Source organism: Prunus dulcis, chromosome 4 (genome assembly GCF_902201215.1).
Source record: "Prunus dulcis chromosome 4, ALMONDv2, whole genome shotgun sequence".
Classification (NCBI taxonomy): Eukaryota; Viridiplantae; Streptophyta; class Magnoliopsida; order Rosales; family Rosaceae; genus Prunus; species Prunus dulcis.
This window is the reverse complement of record NC_047653.1, coordinates 3,618,053-3,640,877: the sequence shown is the minus strand read 5'-3', so window position 1 is coordinate 3,640,877 and position 22,825 is coordinate 3,618,053. Positions and strand designations below refer to the sequence as shown.

The window sequence follows — 22,825 nt, the reverse complement described above, 5'->3', positions numbered from 1 at the left end:
TACTTTTATAATTTTTTTTATATAAAAAAAGGAAAAACTGATATTTCTTCCAAAAAATTTTAAAAATCTAGTATAGCCGAGCGGCTATACTAATTATAAAATAAAAAAGAGAACCCGCCTAACGACGTGTCAAAATAAGCATAGGCCGCGTGACTATACTATTTTTTTAGAAACTTTAATAAAACCAAGTGCAGCTGCGCGGCTATACTATTTCTAAAAAAATTAAAAAAGCGGTATAGCCGCGCGGCTATACTATATATGGACCCACCCAGTGACTAGACCCCACTTGTCAAAACAGTAAAGCCAAGCAGCTATACTATTTTTTTTAAAAAATAAAGAAAAAATGGTTATAGTTGCGAGGCTATGCTATTTTAAAAAAATTAAAAAATTCGAGTATAGTCGCACGGCTATACTATTTATAAAATAAAAAAAGACCGGCCTAGTGCCTAGTCAAAAAGTATAGCCATGCGGCTATACTATTTTTATATAATAAAAACTGTAGTATAGCTTTTTTTTTTGAAAAAAAAGGGACCCGCCAAGCGCCCAGCTGTCAAAAACAGTATAGCCGGTCGGCTATACTTCAAAGGCTCCTACTGCAAGATAATTCTCCACCACTGGATCGAAAGTAAGACGCACAATTTCAAATCGAACACCATTCTTGGAAAGGGGCTTAACATTGGTTTTGTCTGCTGTCATCGTTGCAACATCAAATATAGCAACTTTATCACCTCCACCAACAAGAAGTCGCCCATGAATACTGACATTGAACAAGGATTTGACAAGAGAACCACTAGCTAAATTTAAGTTCCTTGGCATTGGAATAGTCTGCACTGCACTGCACTTAGAGTTCAATTTGGGGAAGATGAGGAAGCTTGGTTGTTTAAGAGACTTGTGGACGGTTTTATTCTTATATTTGACGACAACATTGACAGAATGTAACGATGGGGACCAATTCGTTGAATAATAAAGAGTTGGTAGACCATTTAAATGAATAATTTAGTTGAGGGATCAAAATGCAACTCGGGTATAAGTTTGAGGACCATTTAAGTTAAAACCCCATCTTTTTAATTTAGAATTTAATGTCTGTCCAACAAGGGATCCGAGTCTCTGTGCTTGAACCATATTTTATACGAATATGTTGCTTGAACCCAACTTTAATATAAGAAAAAGAAAACCCCAATTATGGCAATTAAGAGCCGGAAGTTATCCTCCAATTTCTCACACCTTCCAAAAGATCCTCGCATTCTTCACTAAGTAGACGTAATTTGGTCTAACTAGTTAGTTATGTGGATACTTATTTGAGTTCATTAAGTTGGTCAATCAAGTCATTCAAAAGTTAATTCAGTCTAACCAGTTGCTTAGGCTCTTTCTTGTTGCCTAATTAAGTCATAATTAGGTGCAACGGCTAGTTTGACCCCATAATGAGAATATGAGTCCAATACTAAGCTGTTTCTCAAAAGATTTTGGTTAAACATAAAGTAACACGACCAACCACAAAAACGAAGAGATTTTGTTGTATAAGCAAACGAATTTGTGACCTCAATACATGCAAAGCCAAAAGGTACCCAACTTATGTTGGGGTACTTGGGGAAAGTAGGCTCCCAACTGCATGTGGCTGTAGGCCATCAACGTCTCTCTGTTTTCAACACTTTGCATAATGAGTTATATGTGATTCAAGTCTCATCTTATCTCTGTGATTCTGTGTGGCATGGGGCATGTTATAGGTTACCTCTACCAGTTCTTTGCTTCCTGCTCTTAAATCATGTTGACAATGGCATCAACCTAAATCGAGTCAAACAATATCATTCATCCAAAGGTTACATACAGTTTACAAGGATTTATCTTACAAATTCAAAAGTTCGGCATCAGCATGAAGTTCACGCGACTCACGGGGATGCAAAGAAAAAAAAATTATTGGAAACAAATATTATGATTACAGATAAAATGTACTTATATGCAAAACATATTATACACGAGGTGATTCTCAGCCCAGGATATCAAAGGGAGAGCTAAAAAAATTTGGAAGCATTCAAATTGAAGGACTAATTAGTGAATTACACACGCAAGGAACAACCATGCTCTGCTGCTTTGATAACTTTCTTTCTGTCACCAAGCTGGAAATAGCAACTTCTACTGGCTGTTAAGACAAATGCAGAAAAGATTTCCATTTTATATGCTGCTGGTAGAACGTGATGAACGACTTCTGCTGCCCCGACCGGAGTGATCTTTCCTTAACATGGCTTCTATGTTTTGAAAGCACTTCAACGGTCTAACCTGTACATGTTGCGTGGAGGGAAAAGAGAGAAGGAAATCTCAGCTATATATAACTAACTAGTCATGCAGAAACGCACAAGCAAACAAAGTAAATAGAAAACCACCATACACAATGCCCTGACTAACTATATCAATTAACTTAGTAACAGCCTTTCAGGCTTTACAGCCATTCAACAACATTAGATGGACCAAATCTAAAGTTACATCCAGTACTCAGCTTCTTGAATTAGTTTGCTAAAATGTATATCCAGAAAGATAGTTTGATTGCTACTATTGTGATATATTCTGCACAAAGTTTACATTTTGTACACCATAATAATATCAACATTTACACAGACGGAGAGAGAGAGAGAGAGAGAGAGAGAGAGAGAGAGAGAGAGAGAGAGCACCTTCCAACGCCTTTTATGACCAAGAGAGTTATGAATAGATTCCAGCCTCAATATTATTTGCCTAAAAGCTGGTCTTTTAGCTGGATTCTCATTCCAGCACTCCTCAATCAACCTGTGAGCGGGTATCACATTTACAAGATCAGCTACATTTCTATGAGCACACAGAAGTATAAGAAGAAAAAAAAAAATCATATTTTCTGAAGGAATATGAATTTTGATTAGCATCCCAAAAGACATATGCTACATTAGCTAGTTCTCTGAGGAAGAACTACACAAAACAGATTGGTAAAGAAGTTAACGAATAACTGGCAGTTGCATTTTCAAGATAAAACACCAGCAGTCATGACAGAATGCCACGAGTATTCAGTATTTTCCAGGATATAAACGGAAATGTTGTTTTGACCAAAATAAAGAAAAGAAAACAGAGATTGAACATTAATCTTAATTGACAACATCTGGGACAGTTGTTCTTAGAAACATATAGCACTTACTCTCTCAGACCATGTCCATAAAGCTTTGGTGGAGCTCTAAAAGGTGGGCGCTCTTTTTCAACATATGCTTTTGGAACTTCCTTATCTTTCTTGGCAGAAAATGGTGGGCAGCCTTCTATCATCTACAATACAGCATCTTAGAAAGTCACTAATGAAGCCCAATAAATCAACTGATTGGTCATGTCAAGAAATTCTCATCTTCTTCAAAATAAACCAAATCAGGTAGTGATAACTTGGTATATCCACAAAGCATTTAATATTACGCTCTTCAATAATAACTTATTAAAAAAGAAAGTTCACTTAGAACGGGGGTACACACTAAGATGGGATAGCAATAACTTCATAAATATTGTCAGTCAAGTATTAAAAATTGAGCCGTATTTACCTCTTGTAGAATTAGAGCAAAAGAGAATACATCTACTTTGGTATCATATTCTTCATTCTTGGAAACCTCAGGAGCTATGTATCGACCTGTCAATGACAATTAACATATTCCACTCAGAAACTAAATATTAATCTGGTGGCATGTAGATTTGCAGCATAAAGGACTACTAAACGAAGGAAAACTATATCCACCTTAAAATAGCACCCCAAAAAAAAATATTTTTCCTTTTCCAATGAAACTACAAATGCATACAACCCTAAACGTATTATTTCGGCTAGGATCAATGCAACATATTAACTACAATGGACAAATACTCACATGAAGTGTCTTGACAAATCAAAGGTTTATCCTCTTTAACTGTCAACAACTTGCTAACTCCAAAATCCGCAACTTTCAGGTGCCCGGAATCATCCCGCAATATATTCCTGTTATCTTACTCGTGAGAAACATAAAAATAAAATGCCGACTGTTTCACACTACCATGCAAAATAACGATTCATGTTTTTAAAATTTTAGTGCTAATATGAGCATATGCTTCTTCAAGGGATAGATCACGTAAAACGCGGAAAGAGAAGGGGGAAAAGACCACTTGGGCTTTGCCTCACGTAAGTGCTAAGCGGAATGGGTATTGGATTGTCTTAGGTTCAATTCTTGCTATAAAAAACTGAAATGAAGAAGGACAAGAAACTTACGATGGCTCAAGATCACGATGAATTATTGCTTCTGGCTTATTCTCATGCAAATAACTCATTCCCCTGCAAGATATCCAAAGAAAATGTAGTAAGGAAAAATATCAACAAACAATACATGATCTTTCTCTCTTCTTTTGAAGTATGTATTGTAGAATAATCAAATTAGTATATAATTTCTTTCTTAAAAATCACAAAATTGAAGATGAAATCTTGCGCCTACAAATCTGACGAATCTTGTATGCAGAGCATCCAAGCATCACAACTTCTAAATAGTTGTACCAGCTTTTAAAGGTTGCAGCAAAGGATAATTTCAGGAGTTGGAATGATTTCGGCTATATGTGCCTTTTGGCACTCCAAAAAATCATGTTAGTTATTGACCTCAGGGATTGAGTATTCTTGATAGGTAGTTCATAGTAAAACAAAATTCTCAGCGATTTTGCCAATGAAATCAAAATTTAGACCTTGAGTGGGAAAAGTAAATTAAATTTCTTTCCCACTTTGAGTAATCTATTCCGACATTCACAGGAAAATGATTAATAACTAATTTCAATTATAAATGTCATCTGTCCCATACCCAAATTGTTAATTTATAAATAAATAAAATAGATCATTTGTTAGCCAAAGATATTTGGAATCTGATAATCAAGACCAATTCAAAGTAGTACCAGACCTTGCAATATCAAGTGCCAATCTTACAGCTGTAGTTGGCCGTAATGCTCCTTTTCTTTTCAAAAATGCACAAAGGTCTCCCTGCAATGAAAATACAGAATTATGGATCAAAATAAAAATCTTTATCTGCTCTTGTTTTAAGCTTTAAACTAAATATTATCCTCTCCAATTTTTCTCTCCATGCACCTTGGAGGAGGAATGCCAACTGAACAAAGTAAAAAGCTTTACGAGTATTATTGTTTCACACAACCATGTCATCAATGACATCATGCCTATTTGATTCTGCAATAGTCAACGGAATCCTAAAACCAAATTTGGACACTGACATAGACCAAAGAGGATGGTAATGGAAGAGCAAATAAGCACCTCAAACATTGCACTTCACACTATAAAATTAGAACTTCATCTTTTACAAGTAAACATTATGAAATATGCTCATCCCGCCTACTATTTCACAATACAGAGAGATACAAAGACCACAAATACAAGGCAAAGAGTAAGAGGGCCAAATATAAGCACAGAATAGAGAAAGAAAAAAAAAGGGAATGATAATTCAGGAAACAGCATGAGAGATTTAATCATGTAATCAATATCCCATATTAAAAAATCAAAGGAATGGGAAAAACCTTAGGCAAATATTCTGTTACAATCATCATTGGACTGCTTTGAGTCACTGCACCCAAAAATTGGACTACGTTCGGATGTCGTATCTTTTGAAGAAATTCAAGCTCATCCCTGAATGCCTTCCTGAAGAAACACGAAATTGACCTATAAATTCAAAGAGAGTAAAGCAAGGAAATAGTGAATTGGAAAAACCATTAGTAGTTTATGAACAACCCACACTTTATCCTCATCAATAAGCACTTCCTCCCCCAGCCTTTTCACAGCAACCTGTATTCCTCGCCAGGATGCTATACGGTATGTTCCCTGGGCCACAACATTTTAACTTATACAAATGAAGGCGAGTGACAAGACAATAGGCAGTTACTGATGCAAGATGAAGAGGATAATGGTTTCAAAATATTAAAAGAGGCACAACACCAATTAAACAACTAATCAAAAGTTTCAGTCCAACCAAAAAAAGAGGTTCTAGTTAAAATAGCAGGGAGGTGGGAACCTGTAGTTTTCTTCGGGACTGAAAACAGAAATCAATAAAAAGAAAAAGAAAAAAAAACGAGACAAGATGGTAACATAAAAAATTGGCTTTAAACATTCATTACAAAATGCAAGGACAGTTCCAAGATAACAGAGGAAACAAGAAATGACAATACCATAATCAATGTCATGGAAAAGAAAAAAAAATAAAAACTTACCTTGGTTATTTCAACGCTGTCGGTAAAGTCAAGTTCTTTGGGATCAATTTCATATTCTGGGACTTCTCTGGCATACCTAACGTGCATGGGAGCCATCTGAAAATGAAAGCCATAAACTTCAGATATATAACAAGCATAATATCAACAAACCAAACAAAACCAGATCAGCTAAGCAAGAACACTCATATAATAAGCAATGAAAGTTTCAAATCAACCAAGTACGCATCCACAAATTCAGAAAGTACCAGAGGCTTTGCCCCACGCTTCTCCAAAAGCTTGATCACATCGTTATGCTTATAGTATATAGCATCTGCAAGAGGCTGTTCAAGCAACATTATCACCAATTAGCACATTTATTTTCCCCCAATTTACAATTCTTCACATTGGAAATTGAGTTTTTACTTACGGTGCTTCCCCATCGGTCTTTGGGGTCAACGTCAGCTCCGCGCTCGAGCAGTAGCAAAACGACGTCGGTGAGGCCCTGACACGCGGCGACATGGAGAGCCGTCCGATCATCGATGTCCTTGAAATTCACATCGATCCCGGAGTCCAACAGCTCCTTGACCCCATCCAAATCGGCTTCATTGGCCAAATACATGAGCTTCACTCGGGGATCGATCCCCTCCGGATCATCCTCCCCCTCGCCCACCACGAGCTTCTCCCATTCACACTCCGGCGCCAACGACGACTGCTTCCCCAAAGTGAACCTCAGCGGCGTCGTTTTCACATCCATTGTCAGCTTCTCAGACAAGCACAAATTTCCTTCGCTGAGCTGTAGACAGTAGTAGCTGAAGTGCTTTTCTCTATTTGCAAATTTTTTGCTATATACGCGACGGTTTCGTTGGGAAAGTGTTTTTGGTAGTAACGTTCACAATTTCCGTTTTATATTTTTATCCTTAGGTTTGTTTCACTTGTTGGAAGCGCGTGGAGGGAAACTTCGACGGAACGCCAAGGGGGTGCATGTTAAGAAGGATTCGACTAACGTGAGCGGGTGCGGTCACTGCGCCACCAACGAACTGGTCGGTATGTGGCTATCAGCCACCCCCTTGGGACCGTTGCGCGTGAATTGTGTGAACTGTCAATGTCATGGTCCGACACTCACGGGAATTATTTTTCTAATTGGCCTCCTAATAAAAAGGAATACTTTTGTGAAGATTTTTTTGTTTTTTTTTCATACAAAGCGACAGTCTTGACACCATTGATCCAGAGACAAATACAATGTGAAAATGTGAAAAAATGTCTGATATTGAAAAATTGTCACACATATAGAGCGAAGAATAGTATAAAGAAATATCACGCATTTGAAAGTTAAAAAATCTTACTATGGCTTATAAGGAGTCAAGCTAAATATTAAATATTTTTTTTTTTCCCCCCCAAAACAACCTTTTTTCCCTTTTTTTGGCCCAACAATTTTTCTCTTATCTATTAACAAGGAGGGAGAATTATCTGGGAGACCAAATGAACATGCTGACAACGACGTCGTATTTGCTTTATTCTGGCACGTGTTTATCTAGGCATGGGATTAGTATAACATTGTACCATACATCGGTTTCAAGCATTGTTCAGAAGAAACAAAAAATCTGGTTTTGGTCATCAATTTACGTCTGTGTCCAAATGGTGAATTGTTTTGTTGCAAGAAGAAACAAAAAAGGAAAGAAAGAGAGAAGATGAGATGATATTGGCATTGGCTAGGTCGACAGCTGCCACTTGTGATGGTGAAGTCGATTCACATTCATTGTGCTTAGCACAAGCCCCACCCAATTAATGGCAAGTGGGTTTACAAATTAAAATTAAAACTTTCTTCTTGCTGGCTTGTTCAACAAACCATTAATGAGTAAATTAAAATTAAGAATAATTAATTATTATAATAATAAAAAGGCAAGCTTTGGGATGGGAATTTTGAGAGAGAGAGTCCTCCCTCTGTTGAGTTTTGCAAGTCATGATTATCCAGATAAATGAGGCTGGCTGCCGTTGACAAGTGACAAAAGTAATGGGTTTGGGTTAATTTTTTTCATTTGACTCCTGTGATTATGGATAAGATCACATGGAGGCTTTCGCTTATGATCTAAGCTACATTCTCACTGCATTTCCTTCTTTCTGTGCCATTTGTCATCTTGTTGACTTACTCAAATCAGACCTCCCATCACCATTTCTTCTCTTCACTGCAACATTTTTTTTCTTTTTGGGTTTTTCATCAAAGGAAACAAGGACTTGGGCCTTTTTAAATTTTGCTTTAGAGTAGTTCCATTGGCCCAAAACGAAAGGGCAACAAGAACTTGGGCCGTTTTGTAACTTGCCCTTCTTTTAATCGAGTGGTTTCATTGGCCCAAAGAAAACGAAAACAAAGAAAGAAAAGGAGGCAACAAGTACCCTTGTATCATTGGGATAGGTTTGATTAGGGTAATCAAACACTCTTATCTCGATTTAGTTTAATCTCATTTGGATCGGATCGGAGAAATGGTAACCTTAGCCGGAATTCCCATTAAATTCATGTCAAAAGGCTCATGTGCTTAAAGTCTCATAGAAAAAAGAAAGAACATACACTTTCCAACCCAAGCGTTTATTTAAAACATATGACAGGGACACTGGCCATAAGTTATAAGCCTATAAACATGCACTATGAGAAGAGAACTAGTTGGCTTCAAGGGTGCACTCAGCAATCTTCTCCCATGATTTGAGAGTTCTATCTCCGGTGTCGGTTTTGTACAATGCAAGGCGAGTTACCGGGAAGCTCAGGCTGCCAATGCTCTCATCAAGAATGTTGGCTTTTTCTTGAGCTTTCTTCTTCTCTTCTTCTGTCAGGTCCGCGTAAAGGATGCTCAAATGTGGCATATAAGCTGCACCACAAAACCACACCCCATCCCATGCAACAACACAATCATTAATTCTAAAACAAGAACAATACTTTTGGTTGGTCCATCAAAATATGTTGTTTCAAATTTTCAGAACCATTACAAGATTGGCTTTTATGAAATGGGCAATGATCTATATGTTTGTTAAACATAAAAGGGGCAATCTACAAAAGCTAATATATCGGAAAAAGATGTAATCATGAGAAATGCCATCAAAATGTAGTAACATATATACATTACAATTTAGTATATTATCGCTCATCTCAATCGATAATAACATATGCTTTTACAACTTAATATTTGATCAATTTTAATTAACAGAGAAGAAAAATTGGCAGAAACCCGTATAAAATAAATAAAATAAAAGAAATTATAGTGTATTACAACTTACGAGTGGCGCTATTGAAACCGAAATGCGCACAGCAGTGTGCACTAGTTTCCACCACCTGAGAAAAAATAAAATCACAACATAATTATAAATCCATATAAAATTGTAAAAGAGAAAATAGAAACTAACAAAAATACCTGAGGGGTTGGATTTATGAGGAGAAAAACACACTGGTAAAAGAAAGTGCCGGTAGCCACACGATCAACTTTGGCATCGTAGGCTTTGAGGCCCCGAGAAGCCGATTTGAACTTGTTGAGGGCGTCCTCAGGGGTCAGGCTGATGGCCCCCACAACGGTGATGTGGGGCTCGAACTCGGGCCCACTGAACTCGTCCCGGAGGCCCTGCATCAGCTTCTTCAGCCTGGGCGCCACGTCATCCTGAGGGAGGGCCCACACTGAATACACGTTGTTCTCCGCCGGAGCAGTAGATTTTGGTTCTGCTGGCTTCGCCATGGGAAATGAGAAGGATTGAATGAAGAGGAAGAGAGATGAGCCCAAGAGTCCAACGCTGGTTATTGGGATTCAATTTAAGGGTAATTTTTATTTCATATTTTTCCGGTGTCATATCATCATAAAATAAATAGAATATTCTCGAGCATCATTCGACATTAATTAATAGACTTTTGAGTCGGTCCAAAAATATAAAGAACGAATAAACTCTTGGGTCAGTAGTTTTATTTTTTTTATTTAATATTATTAGAAAAAAAAGTAAAAATAATAATTAGAGGAGGTGTAACGATAAGTCTTTTAGAAAAAGATAAAAAAGAAAAGAAAAGTTTGCGGTGCAACTGTGTAGGAATAATACAAAAATCAAATATACTGAGGTGGCAGGTGTGAGTTAGATCATTGAATCCGTCATCTTGCATTCAAGTTCGATCCTCCTTCTTGTACATTATTAGAAGTCCAACATGTTGCATTTTTCGTATTAGAATACAATGTATTTGGAGCTAAGTCATGCATTTTCCTATGAATAAGAATGAAGTCTTTCGTTATAATGTAATGGCCAAGTACTTGGGTGGCTAATAAATAATAAAGATTTGGAGGCACCGTATTCTATTGTCATACCTTTTTTTTTTTTTTTTTTTTTAAATAACCTGAAAATAAAAAAAAGAATTATTACAAAAGAATTGACATTTTGAATTGGGCAGGACGAATCCAGGCTATAGCCCATGTCGATTGAAATTTAACTCAATTTCAACTCCTGAATTCGTCCTTGGAATTGGGGTATGCAGGTCATTTACCAAAGTATTACACTTGGTGCAAGCAGATTGCACATGCCCCGCATATTTGAACATAATTGTGCAGGGCATGTGCTACTTCAACTGCTAATAATTAATTAATAATATTGGATTTAAGTAACCTCTTATTTACAAGTCAAAGTCAGTAATTGATTAGGTGGAATATTATATAGTTTATATATATATATATATATATTTAACATAAATATTGATACACAAACAGGTAGCCAAATTAAACACAACCCAAAACACAATTTGTACATATAATTTAAGGTCTTATGGCTATCTAAATGATGCATGCATGCCGATTTAAGGAAAGGGTGCGATTTTCTTCATCTCAGTGTGCTTGACGTCAACGGCGAAACCCTTGCCATGCTGCTTCCAGTAATCCGCCTGCGGATTACTCCACTCCGGCTCGGCTATCTCCACCCTCGACACCCTCAAAGCATCCGTTGATATGTTGTACTTGTCATCCCTCTTCTGCACCAGCTCCGGCTTCACCATCCCCAAGTTCACCGCTTGGGGAGACATCATTAGCGCCGGCGCCCCCAGTGGAAGCCGATCACCTATTAATAAATCAAAGCAATTAATTTAATTTATATGTTTTAAAAAAAAAAAAACACATCCACCAAATTTTGTCTAATTAATTAGTAATTAAGCGCTGCGTGCAAGAGGCCCTTTTTTTGGTTTCTATTTTATTTACCTCGATCAACCTGCCATGTGCACCAGAATTTGCCATAAGTTTTGGTCAAATTCTTGAGCTCAGGCTGGCCAATCATATCGGGGATCCGAGGGTTGACCCAGAGGCCTGCTTTGATCTCGTAAGCATGGGAATGCCACAGCTTTTGCTCATCCGGAGGCAGAGTCTCAAATATCCTATCAGACACTACATACTCCACACCTGCAAAAATACCACAACTTGGAAATTAATTAAGCCTTTTTCCCGAAACAACGTCGTTTCAGTGTAGCTTTTATATCTTTACCAATGAGTCGGGCGTGGGAGTCGTCGGAGTCGTAGACGGCGCACTGGAGGAAGTCCTGGTTGAGGCGGGTGACGTAGTGGTGGGTCTCGATCTGACGTGTCATGTCGTGGCTGTAGAGGGCGAAGGTGCACACGTGCTGGCTCATCTGGTTCACCGGCTTCAGGGACTGCATCATCTCCGCTCCTTTGTCCAACACGTGTTGCCCCATCGTCATCGGCTTTCCCGGCGGCGTCGGATGGTCGCCCTGGAAGGCCGGGTTCGGAGTCGGTGTCTTGTCACTTGAAGCCATCTCAAACGACGTCGTTCGTACTATCTCTCTTTCTCTGTGACTATGGTCAGTGCAAGTGTGTAGACTGTCTCTGGTTGTAACTACTTTCATATATGTGATCAGCAAAGGGAAGAGAATTGATAAAGGAGTGGGAATACGTGGTGTGTTGTGAGGCTTCCACGTGGACATGCATGTTGCATTGGGGAGGTGTGAGGTGGCTGAGGGTTGTCAGTTGAGGTTGCCAAATGTAGATGATTTGAGGTTGAGTTGAGCTTGTAAAGTGGCTACAGTGACATCTGTCCAGTTCGTTTGGTTCTTGTTTTTCACTTGGTATTTTGATTTTTCACAAATTTTTACCATTCTCACCTTTTGCTTTATATATATATATATATAAATTAACGGATGAGAAAGAGATTTCAACTTGAAACCTCTTATAACAATGAAAATTAAATTAAACCAATCAAATTAAGTTGGAAAATGTGGGAATAATCGAAACTCACCATGATTTTCATTGAGGATGAACACAAGAAGTAGTAGCTGGAAAGGAAAGCAAACGTCCTAGGCCTAAATCATCATATTGAAACTATCCAACTTTTCACACATGACATTACATTAAATTATCAACATATATTTAGTATTTCTTCTTGGATCCTGGTGATCAGGATGAGAAGTCATTCCTCAATTTTCTTGTTCTGTTTTGAGAGCAGGATGGGGCTCCCAGGCCTGTATTTGTACCTCTTAGCAACAAACACATAGACAATGAAGTTGATCAAGCTCATGAAAGAAAGCAACCAATAGAAAAGATTCAAGTGGTTCAAGTTGATGTTGTTCCCAGCCAACCAACCTCCGCTTCTTGTCACATCCTTTGTTGCACCATTCACAATCTTCACCAATATGGTGCTGAAAAAATACCCAAGTGCCATGGAGCTCCACAGAAAGCAAGTTGAGATAGATTTCAAGCCCATAGGCGCCTCTGAGTAGAAAAACTCAAGAAGCCCCACATAAGTGAACAAGTCTGCAATTCCAAATATGAAGTACTGGAAAGAGAGCCAGAATGTGCTGATGGGCAGTGGCTGAAGCACTGGCCTTGCTAGCAGCATGTTGTGGTCTCTTGCCACATCTTTTCTCTTCACTTCCATGATGCCAGCCACAGCCATGGAGACACAGGACAGGATTAGTCCTACCCCTATGCGCTGCAGGTGGGTTATGCCGGAAGGTATGCCGGTAAATTTGCTTGCTATCGGCACAAAGATGCGATCGTAGACAGGGATTATGATGATCAGGAACAGAACTGGGATGATGGGGAGTGAGGCTGGTGGGATTTTGAAGGATTTGGTGATGCTTGTGTCCATGGTGAGGCCCTGTTGGATTGAGAAGGTTTGGAGCTGAGCCAGGCAAAGGGTCATTATAATTGTGCAGCCGAATATAGGGACCATGCCTAGTATGATTTTTGCGTTTTCCACTTGGGTCACTCTGCAGAGCTTCCATGGGTTTGGAGGCTGCTGTTCATCAACTTGCCCTGTTGTTGATGGTTGGATGGCTGCTTTGTCCAAAAATCTGAACAGAAATTCAATTTGATATATTATGTTGTGAGATTGTGAATCAAGATAATATTTGAATGTGCGCATTTGATTTGCATTTTGATAACATAACATGCCGGAAATATGACATGCTTAATTTTGCCTCTCTTCGAATGTAGAAGATCATGTGTTTTGGTAAAAAATTGATAAGGTACCTAAAAATGGATCTGTGAGGTAGAAATTCTTCTTCAAGAGCAGCTTCCTTGTCTTTGTTAATCTCATACAAATCTGCAGGGTCCTCAGGAAGGCTAAGGTTTCTGTTACGGATGGCTGCAACATACACCTGAAAGGACATGAGCAAGACGTCAACTAGTTAACGAATTGATCTGAAGAAACAGAGTATATTTGGAAGTATCCATTTAAGGATCTTCCTAGGGCCGTCTCCTTCTTAGATTCCCTATATCTAAGCACCAAAAGAAAACAAAACATACACTACATCTTAATGACTTTGTCAATCTATGATATTAATTTGGATTAACTTATAAAAAACCATATCTTTCCTTAACCTCCAAAGAGGGGATCTTTTCTTTTTTAGTCCATTGAAAGCAAAAACTTTAGGGTGAGACAGTCATATACATCCTCTTTTTCACATCAACACATCGTAAGTGCCGTTCAAGTAAATGGATGATTGTGAGAAAAGAGCGTATACGTCCTCCTCCACCAAAAAATTATCCATGGAAAGGCATGACTAGATTACTTACTCTTTGTTAATTACCTAAGTCTTGGAACTAAATTTTACAGGATTAAAAAGGAAACAAACCTGTATAATTTCAACTATGGCACTAGTTCCTCTGATAGGTTGTATCCGGTACAAGGGCAATCCTGCAAAAAAGATGACCACACCCAAGAACATGGCAATTGTGGAGAACCCGAAGCCCCAATCCCATCCTCTATTATCTTGGATCCACACAATTAGTGTCAAACTGACTGCACCACCCAAGCACACTGCCAGCAACAGCAAGTTGAAGAAACTGGACATCTGCCTCGCCTCTCTTGGGTCTTTTTCATCAAACTGATCAGCACCATGTGATGGCAATGTGGCCTTGATCCCGGCAGCCCCAGCAGCCAACATGTAGAGAGCAATAAAAAGCAGTGCAGCATTTCCACCACCAACTTTCTCACACATAGCAGTTGGATCAAACACATTACAGAGTGGTGGCCTCAGTTTGGGGTAGTGAGCTTGCACAGTTAGTAGTGCTAGTCCCTGAATGAAAATTTTGCAACATTCGTTATATCCATCAAACACTATCCAATTACAAAACCCAATTCAATTTGTGATGAGGACTAATTTGACATACCACAAACTCGAAGCATCCGGAAGTGAGAAGAGTTTTGAATCTGCCAAAGAAGGTGTCTGCAAGGATGGCCACGATAATGGAGAGAATATAACCAGTTCCCATGTAGTTGGTAAGCTGGTTAGCTGCATCTGCTAGTTCAAAGTGCATGACCCCATTGAAGTATGTAACCAAGTTCACAGCCAGGGCAAAAGTTGCCATGTTCTCAAAACCAAATGTTGCTGCAACATGTATATACGGAACCCAAAATGGTAAATTAACTAGTAAACCAGTATAAAGGTGATCATGATGTGTGTGTACTAAAAGAGTACCTAGTATGAGCACAGCAGTTCTCATTCCTCCATGTTTATATTTCACAGCCGACCTTCCCTTCCAATCCACCTTGTCTTCAACAAGCTCAAGTTTATCCTGCAGGGTACAGAAGAATTTATGTTAATTGAAAAATAAGATAATCCCATGAATTTGTTAAGTTTTTTGAGGAACTTGAACTGAAATAAACTGCTCTGAAATTACCATCGATCGAGCTACAAGGATATGCTGTGATCTCTGGTGCTTAAGAGAAGAGGTTACGATGTGTACTTGAGAAAATGGTTGAGAAGCAAATTGAAACTGAGGTTTGTATATATAAGGATTCACATAGAAGGACGTGAGGCTAATGGGGGAAGTTATGTAACGACCAATTGTCATGCCCATAATGCCCTTTAATTTGTTGGAATGTTGGTGCATGTTTTGCCATAACATTGCCGACTTCATGTGTAAGAGATTCCCAAGACATTGTCAAGGATTGTCCAAGAGGAAACATGAACAAGGACAGCAGAATGAGAGCTACCCATTTAACATGTACTTCTATAGAATATAATAAAATAATCTTATTGGTGCTTAGAAAAAAATGTGTTTCAGTTTTTTCAATTAAGGATATATGAAATGTGAGAACTTGTAGCTCTAGTGGTAAATGTATCTTACTCATACACATGACGAGATTAGACTCATGTCCTCGGCTATAATTTCTTTCGATTTCGTTTTTCGTGTGCTTTAGCATAATAGCCTGGGAATGTCAAACTCCAAAAGCCTAACCAATTTTTCTGTCAAGTTTCCATTATCTAAATTGTTGCTTGAATGTTCTTTTTACAGGGTTGATAATACTTCTTGTCGACTCAGGAAAATGAAGAGGAAACAAACTAGATGGGCATATGGAGGAAGTATTCGAAAGGGGTTGAGTGTAATTCCAAATTGTGGGCACCTTCGAATTCTAATTCTAGAAATGTTACGTAGAGAAACATTACAAGAAGAAGAGTTCGCATGTCCACCCAATTCCAAAAGCATCTGAACACCCAATCTGTCTTTGCCCTTGGAGGACCTTTGCTCTTGGACTTTACTATCTGCCCCTTTCTTCAATGACTGTATCTTGCAATCTCATTTTGCAGCAATCATTCACATCACAGCAGCATAGTTTTCACGTAGACATGAACGGTTGGTTGAAAGCTAAAGAACCCTTTTGTTAATGCAAATGTCAGCCTAAATATGTAAGTTAATTTGCATTTTAGTTTGTGGGCTCAACATTAAAAAGGACTTGTATGTTGTTATTGTACAAAAGTTAAAACATACAGCTGACAGATACCAGTACAGACATCTGAATGGCTCACGCTGTGTTACGTATACGAAATATTATACTCAGAAATTCAAACCCAAACACTGTTTTATACTGTGATTAACGTATAATGGGTGTGGATGATTAAGTCAGATGTGGGGCTACATAACCCTAACGCGTATAGCAATTTGCCTGCTCCAGTCGCAGCCGGATTTTCTTTTTTAATCAATGGAGGGTGGTGGATTCGAATTTAGAACCTCTTTCAATATTTGAAAGAAAAGCATCACTAATTGATCAGCCGGATTCATAATCTAATCTCTCTCACAACAGGTATGTGTTGATGCAGACAATAAATTTCCCATTCGGCTTAAAAACTTGTTTAGATTACAAACTCAGCCAACATTCAATTATAGTAATAAGATACTGGCTTCTCTCTCTCCTTGGGAGGAGTAATTCTGGTTTGGTAACTAGATACTAATTATGGCACTGAAAAAAAAAAAAAAAGATATGAAAAAAAGAAGACAACAAAATACAAGTGATTAGGTGCATACATAGTTTTCATCACTTGGCTGAGTCACTATTGTCTCATTATTGCAGCTACTTGCATACTTCACAAGCAAAGAAGTCTAAAATAATAAGTACATAGTTTCCACCAATGCGCAGTAGTTAGTATTGTCTCATTGCAGTTGCTTCCACAAGCAAAGAACTTCCCTACAAGTTTTCTAAGAGCCATGAGAAACTCGGCTCAAAAAGTTCAAATTGCATTCAACATGAAGTTGGGATTATATATTTTCTTATTAAACCAAAAGTCTTTTCTTGATGAGTTCTCGAGCAAATATAAAATACTAGCTGCGTGCACATCCAGACATGAAATGAAAATCGACATTGCATCGACAAAGAATATATGCATTGCTAGACCACTAGTCAATCATCCTATACGGGCGTTGATGTCACTGGAAAATAAATTACTTCATATATTAAGTAAACAAGTATATAATTATTCAACAACTTACAATGTCCTCCAAAACGAACAAAGAAAAAAGGAAAATCCCCAACCAATTCTAGAAGAAAACCCCTCGGATAAATAATGATGTGACTATCAATTGACGATGACTAAGAAACAAAAAGAACAAAATGTACAGAACAGGGGTTGCCTGTGCAAAGAATGCTGACTCAAATTTTGGTGGAAAGTCTACAATTACCGAAACAAAAGGGCAATGATCAGTAGTTCAGCAAGGAGTATTTTACGCGCAATACAATCTTTCCCTTGTCAACTCCAAGCTTAGCCCCTGTGACTAACCAATGACCTGGAATATCTTGAGGCCCTTTTGACATTTCTGTCAAGTCCACTAGTTTTGCTAGTTTTGCCATATGGCTTGAACTATCTTCCTTTTTATCATCAGATGTTCTGTTGTTTAAATATGAGTGTGATGAAGAAGAACCATCAGATCTCTGTGCAGAAGAAGGGGCGGAGGGGCTGTGATCCCAAACAGACCGCCTAATCGTGCAGCCTGGTACTTTGGAGAAGAGGAGCTTGAGGTGCAATACATTTTTGGCACCAAAATCCCAAACACCAAGCTGACCCCCTGTGACAATGTGAACACCAGAGAGGTCACCAATAGAAGTCTCCACGTGCTCTATTGGTGCAGTGCTTACATGGGAGAAGTTCTTCCACTTGATTGGCTCAAACCAACGGCTGTCTTGCTCCTCAGGACCTTGCCACCTGGGTGCACCTATTGCCATGTGCGCATCCCAATGGGGTTGAAGGATTTTTGGAAGGGACACTAGATGTTGCAAATGTATGGCAAGTCGGTTCTGTTTGCTGCCTTCTAGGTTCAGTCTAAGCCCAGTGACAGGCTTACGTCCTACTGTTACCTGCGAGGCCAATAGATTTTTTAATATACGTACAGAAACATTCTTTATGGTTAGACAAATACTGAGATGCAGTGAAGGGATTCTTAAATTTATTTATTGATAATTAACCTCAAGAGGGCCTACTGCCTTCCCCCCCACCCCACACAAACATATTTTAACATTAACATGACAGGCCTAAAATTATTGAAGAAAAGTTCCGTTCCAGGATTGTCTTTTTCTCGTAATAAATAAAATCAGATTCTTTCAACTCCTAGCGTTTTAGCTGTTGAATCTTGGAGCACTGTCTCAAAGAAATTTAATTTAAATTATGTAGATTATAAACCAAATACTAGATGCTGTTTTCCATCTTATTTTCTGTTACCTCAATGCTTTTTAAATTTAACATTCACATGCTTTTCATACTTTCCGCTATGACCATCCTCCGTATTTATCTTTTCTCCCCTTAATATTATTAGCTCAAAAGTTTGAAAGTCGGTTCCTAGTGAAATGGAATGTAGAAGGAAATGAAAGAGTCAATTCTTTTCCCACACATAATTTGATAACAAAGTCATTAAAGGACTAATGACAACCAACAAGAATACCTGATCTGGACTGATATAAAGCTTGGGACCCATCAAACTGAACTGAAGGGATGAACACACAGGTTCTTTTCGTTGCAGATTATTCTGCTCCGGGGCCCAAACTTGAGCAATTTGAAAATCCAAGAAATATTGCAGATCTTCAATTGGTGGCTTATCTGGTAAAAACAATTACAAACATAAAATAAATGTTAAAAACACCTGTAATGCCCAAACAGGTGGAGCTACATAATTGTAGAAACACCTAAAAAAGACCCTGTTCCCAAAATAGTGAATGAAGCGATTTCAATTCATAGATTCTTTCTGGGTTACCACTTATCAGCATGTCAGGGAAACTTTCCACAACTTCACAAGTTTGGGTGACAGAAAAGTAAAGAAATGAATAGTATGTAATGAGCAATAGACAAGGTTTAAATTCACAAGAAAGACATTGTTTTTAAAATCTTCGAAGACTTTCTAACAAGCACAATCTTTCTACTTAATACCAATGACATGCCATCTGACCCACCATCACCCAAAGCTGCCCTGGCAGTGCTACAACCAAAAACTGCATAGGTGGGTAAGTCTACCCAACCTTTTTTTTTTTTTTTTTTTGAGGGGCAGGGGGGTCACGTAGGTAAGCATACTTTTTTTTTTTATGAAAGGTTAGCATACTTTTAATACGTAACAATGTACAAGGTTCTGTATAATAATTCAAACCAACCATATATTGTTAATAATTACAATAATATATCTAATATCAGATTGCATTCAAAGCCACATTTTTAGAACAGTGAGTTTTAGATTGGGTCTTACATTCTAGATATAACTCAATCGCACGACTCAAATGCTTTATTCCAGGCACTCCTTCAAGCAAAGAAACAATGGGTGTAAATGTCATGTTAATCACATCTGGTGCTAGTCGTACAGTCTCTGCCCACTTGACATGACTCTGCTCAAGATCATCGCCCCCTCTTCTCCTAAAGATGACTGTAACATCCTGAAACGAGAAACAAAGTTTAAGGATCTTCACACACAAGTGCAATAAGCAATGAACAGTGACAACTCAAAATTTATTTCAAGAATGAGTGGAAAGTTTGAGCTGGATGATTGAAGTTCCTTGGTAAACCCACACCAAAAAAATAATAAATAAAGAAGGAAAAATATGTTGTGAAATGCTTATGACACAAACCTTGTCCTTGTATTTTAATGGGCCAGGAGTTGACTGGCTTTTTGAGTCCACAAACCTATGATCACCAATGTCTTTCACATAATTCTCAATGTCCGATGTTGACAAAGGAGATGACTGGTGCTGCCTGATATAGACCACATCTCTTCCCCCAATAGTTGCAGATGTGACGATATGGGTACCAAAACTCTCGATAAAACTGAATAATGAACAAGAGGGAAAAAAAAGAAGAAAACTGTCTATCAAAATTCTGGTGCTTTACAGATCAAATTGATCTAGTTACCTTATTTAAGAAACACTCAGCAGTTATAAATCGCCAGATATTGTTGTTTAGCATTATAAATTAAAAACAATTTAATATGAATTACTGGGGGACCATGTCTAAATTCATGCAGTAAAAGATGTAACTATAAGAACAACCCAGCATAATCCAAAGATGGCATATCTTGTTCTTCTTGTTAGAACAGACCTAGTTTGTGTTTCAATAAACAGTTACTAGTATCATTACATTCATGTTTGGACATAGAATGTTTTGGATCAAGTGCCTCCATATATCATATGCAGGTTTTGATAATTAATCAATCAATTTGTCATCAGAAAGCTCTTTAATTGCATTTATCACCCATTGATCAAGGTAGGAACATACTATGACTCAAAGTAGGTATTAGACTAAGTAATCAGGCACTGCCAACAAGTGAGATCGTCCTATGGAAGATCTATTAGTTTTACATATAGATAGGAAACTGAGTTATTCAAATTCGAAATTAGCCTATCAACTTTATTGATAATTGTTTTTTATTATTTATATTTGAGAGTATTAGATTTACAAAAGAAAAAAAAAAAAAAAAAACAGACAGGATTTTCAGGTTTGAATTTTGATTCGCTATCACATATAGTTGCTTACCTTGCCAAGGCCGCAGGATCCCATGAGTAAGGAACAGCACGCTTGATTTCCTCATGCAAAACTAAATTCACTTTTTCTAATTTAACTTTGTATAGTGGAATGAAGTATCCAACCATAGCAAGGGATTTGGTTGCTGCTGCATCAACTTGCCAAGAACCAGTGAAATTAAACATGGCATTAAAGCTTCCAAGGGGAGTGCGTCCTGATATTCCTGATTTCTTGTTGAAGTATTCTGCCATCTGGAGTTTCAAGATCAAAGGCATAAGATCATAAAATTGTACTTTAACAACAAGGTAAAATGGTTTGCTATAATTAGGAGAAAGTAAGTCAAAATACCAATGCATGCATGAAATCGTAACCACATAGGTATAGATACCATTGATTCTATAAACAGAAGACATAGTTCAAAAATGAAAATTCTAATTTAAGAAAATACATCTGAACTTGGTTACTGTTGGAATATAAATTGTTAGATCACAACAGCTTAAGTTTTATGCGTAAGCATGTTCACAGGATCTCAGGACAACTTTATTCTCTAATGAACTAAACAGGTTTGGTTAAGCAAACTATACAAACTGTTTATTTCAAATAATTTATTCACACCATTCTTCTTCATTTAGCCATCTCTCTGTTGTCCAAGTATGCAACATTTTCCCAATTGTAACTTGCCTACTATCACTTGCTTATGTTTTGAACCCTCAAGAAGGAAGATAAACATTCACTAGAACTTTGGCCTAACAAGCTCATAGTGCATTGTTCTGCAAGAGATGAGTAATTTATTCTCTGCATATCACAAACAATTCAAGACAACCAAGCATATAATGCTGATACTCAAGGTTTTTTCCTCTCTAAGTAGTATCTATGAAGAAAAACAATTCAGAAGCCCAGAAAAAGACAAAGACATGATCTTTTCTAACTTTCAGACTATGCCATGGAAAACAACCATATCAAGTGTTGACGTACCTAAAGATAACTGGATTCACATATAAGCAATTGACACAAGCAAAATTGAATAAAGCCCAACAGGGCACAAAATATGAAATCCCAAAACCATGAAAACCCAGCATAGCAACAAGTACCCTTCACCATCAAATTACAAAGCTTAAAACAAACCAAGATGGCAACTTTTAGTACTCAACTAAAATAAAACCAAGAAAACTGAATTCCTAGCAAGCCCAATACAGAACTGAAGTTTCTGCAGTGACATAAGCAGCAACAAGAACCTAAGTTACCCAAATACACCAAAAAAATCATGGAATTTGAATCTAAACTCATAATAAACAAAAAACCCATCAACCAAAAGTGGATCAAAAAGCACCTCATGGAAGCTGCAGACAGGATTTCTCTCAATGGTCCTCTGGCCACGTACGCAGTCGATATCGACAGGCACATTTGGCACAACAACACCATCAGACAAAACAAGATCTTTAGCCTGATCTTCATCAAGAATCACAAGCCTGGACCCAGGTGTCCCTTTGCAGTAGAGAAGCCTAATATCGGAAGTGACATCAAAGCCACGACCCAGAGCTTGGATTGAGTTGGAGAGAGTGGTGGTCAAAGCGTCTGAGCTTGAGGTTCTGGTTGAGGTTCCCATAGGAAAAGGGTCTTTGTCTTTCACTGGCGAAGGGAAAGAAGGGAAGCAGAACAAGGAGAAGAAATTGATGTCGTTGTTGGTGCCTTGTGGTTGGCTGGGAGAATCATTTGATTTTCTTTCTTTTAAAGTATTCCCAAATAGCAAGTGTTTATGTTTATGTTTTGTTTTGGTGGTTTGCGGTGGCTCCAAAATTTAGACTATGTAGAGAGTTGGTGGGCATTTCTTGTTGAGGCTTCTTCTTCTTGTACCAAAGCCAAAGGCAGCCTTTGACTGCAATAATGGCTTAAAACGCGTGCAAATGT

At 38.0% G+C, this 22,825-nt stretch overlaps 5 protein-coding genes across 7 annotated transcripts; all 5 read right to left on the bottom strand.

The window, feature by feature from the left end:
• Positions 1-1,777: 1,777 nt before the first annotated feature.
• Positions 1,778-7,081, bottom strand: LOC117625982 (integrin-linked protein kinase 1). Of its 2 annotated transcripts, none has more exons than XM_034357591.1 (12): positions 6,620-7,080; positions 6,459-6,533; positions 6,214-6,309; positions 5,742-5,827; positions 5,527-5,647; positions 4,902-4,981; positions 4,232-4,294; positions 3,858-3,964; positions 3,540-3,625; positions 3,155-3,276; positions 2,664-2,775; positions 1,778-2,274 (listed from the first exon to the last, which is right to left on the bottom strand). In XM_034357591.1, exons 1-12 carry the CDS (start codon positions 6,944-6,946, stop codon positions 2,170-2,172), a joined length of 1,380 nt encoding a protein of 459 aa, XP_034213482.1. In that variant the 5' UTR covers positions 6,947-7,080; the 3' UTR covers positions 1,778-2,169. The 2 variants fall into 2 exon arrangements, with proteins under 2 accessions (XP_034213482.1, XP_034213483.1); XM_034357592.1 differs by lacking the exon at positions 1,778-2,274 and adding an exon at positions 2,300-2,611 and having other exon boundaries at positions 2,646-2,775; positions 6,620-7,081.
• Positions 7,082-8,662: 1,581 nt separating this feature from the next.
• LOC117625048 (cyclic phosphodiesterase-like) lies at positions 8,663-10,053 on the bottom strand. 2 transcript variants are annotated; one of them, XM_034356612.1, is made up of 3 exons: positions 9,591-10,053; positions 9,457-9,511; positions 8,663-9,050 (listed from the first exon to the last, which is right to left on the bottom strand). In XM_034356612.1, the coding sequence occupies exons 1-3, from the start codon at positions 9,903-9,905 to the stop codon at positions 8,845-8,847; spliced, it is 576 nt and encodes a 191-aa protein (XP_034212503.1). In that variant the 5' UTR covers positions 9,906-10,053; the 3' UTR covers positions 8,663-8,844. The 2 variants fall into 2 exon arrangements, with proteins under 2 accessions (XP_034212503.1, XP_034212505.1); XM_034356614.1 differs by having other exon boundaries at positions 8,854-9,050; positions 9,450-9,511; positions 9,591-10,010.
• A 783-nt stretch (positions 10,054-10,836) lies between these two features.
• LOC117626124 (oil body-associated protein 2A) lies at positions 10,837-12,207 on the bottom strand. The gene is made up of 3 exons (XM_034357776.1): positions 11,674-12,207; positions 11,394-11,591; positions 10,837-11,256 (listed from the first exon to the last, which is right to left on the bottom strand). The coding sequence occupies exons 1-3, from the start codon at positions 12,128-12,130 to the stop codon at positions 11,000-11,002; spliced, it is 912 nt and encodes a 303-aa protein (XP_034213667.1). The 5' UTR covers positions 12,131-12,207; the 3' UTR covers positions 10,837-10,999.
• A 215-nt stretch (positions 12,208-12,422) lies between these two features.
• On the bottom strand, positions 12,423-15,646 carry LOC117626411 (protein NRT1/ PTR FAMILY 4.5-like). The gene is made up of 6 exons (XM_034358089.1): positions 15,330-15,646; positions 15,128-15,224; positions 14,820-15,037; positions 14,282-14,725; positions 13,677-13,804; positions 12,423-13,498 (listed from the first exon to the last, which is right to left on the bottom strand). The coding sequence occupies exons 1-6, from the start codon at positions 15,567-15,569 to the stop codon at positions 12,613-12,615; spliced, it is 2,013 nt and encodes a 670-aa protein (XP_034213980.1). The 5' UTR covers positions 15,570-15,646; the 3' UTR covers positions 12,423-12,612.
• Positions 15,647-17,352: 1,706 nt separating this feature from the next.
• On the bottom strand, positions 17,353-22,801 carry LOC117625076 (MACPF domain-containing protein CAD1). The gene is made up of 6 exons (XM_034356653.1): positions 22,248-22,801; positions 20,930-21,168; positions 20,029-20,224; positions 19,653-19,836; positions 18,861-19,015; positions 17,353-18,279 (listed from the first exon to the last, which is right to left on the bottom strand). Exons 1-6 carry the CDS (start codon positions 22,521-22,523, stop codon positions 17,626-17,628), a joined length of 1,704 nt encoding a protein of 567 aa, XP_034212544.1. The 5' UTR covers positions 22,524-22,801; the 3' UTR covers positions 17,353-17,625.
• Between the last annotated feature and the right edge of the window lie 24 nt (positions 22,802-22,825).

Bases quoted from the DNA above. Each gene is read 5' to 3' on its own strand.
- LOC117625982 (XM_034357591.1), bottom strand. From the start codon at position 6,946: ATGGATGTGAAAACGACGCCGCTGAGGTTCACTTTGGGGAAGCAGTCG. The intron at 3,277-3,539 runs GTAAATACGGCT...GCTGTATTGTAG, and splicing joins TTGCTCTAATTCTACAAGAG to ATGATAGAAGGCTGCCCACC. The intron at 2,275-2,663 runs GTGCTCTCTCTC...CAACATGTACAG, and splicing joins GTCATAAAAGGCGTTGGAAG to GTTAGACCGTTGAAGTGCTT.
- LOC117625048 (XM_034356612.1), bottom strand. From the start codon at position 9,905: ATGGCGAAGCCAGCAGAACCAAAATCTACTGCTCCGGCGGAGAACAAC. The intron at 9,512-9,590 runs GTATTTTTGTTA...ATTTTTTCTCAG, and splicing joins TCATAAATCCAACCCCTCAG to GTGGTGGAAACTAGTGCACA. The intron at 9,051-9,456 runs GTAAGTTGTAAT...TTTGTGGTGCAG, and splicing joins CGGTTTCAATAGCGCCACTC to CTTATATGCCACATTTGAGC.
- LOC117626124 (XM_034357776.1), bottom strand. From the start codon at position 12,130: ATGTCCACGTGGAAGCCTCACAACACACCACGTATTCCCACTCCTTTA. The intron at 11,592-11,673 runs GTAAAGATATAA...GTATTTTTGCAG, and splicing joins CTCCCACGCCCGACTCATTG to GTGTGGAGTATGTAGTGTCT. The intron at 11,257-11,393 runs GTAAATAAAATA...ATTTATTAATAG, and splicing joins CACATGGCAGGTTGATCGAG to GTGATCGGCTTCCACTGGGG.
- LOC117626411 (XM_034358089.1), bottom strand. From the start codon at position 15,569: ATGAAGTCGGCAATGTTATGGCAAAACATGCACCAACATTCCAACAAA. The intron at 15,225-15,329 runs GTAATTTCAGAG...TGTACCCTGCAG, and splicing joins TCCTTGTAGCTCGATCGATG to GATAAACTTGAGCTTGTTGA. The intron at 14,726-14,819 runs GTATGTCAAATT...ATTTTCATTCAG, and splicing joins CCGGATGCTTCGAGTTTGTG to GGACTAGCACTACTAACTGT.
- LOC117625076 (XM_034356653.1), bottom strand. From the start codon at position 22,523: ATGGGAACCTCAACCAGAACCTCAAGCTCAGACGCTTTGACCACCACT. The intron at 21,169-22,247 runs GTGCTTTTTGAT...TTGAAACTCCAG, and splicing joins CTGTCTGCAGCTTCCATGAG to ATGGCAGAATACTTCAACAA. The intron at 20,225-20,929 runs GTAAGCAACTAT...TTCATTATTCAG, and splicing joins GATCCTGCGGCCTTGGCAAG to TTTTATCGAGAGTTTTGGTA.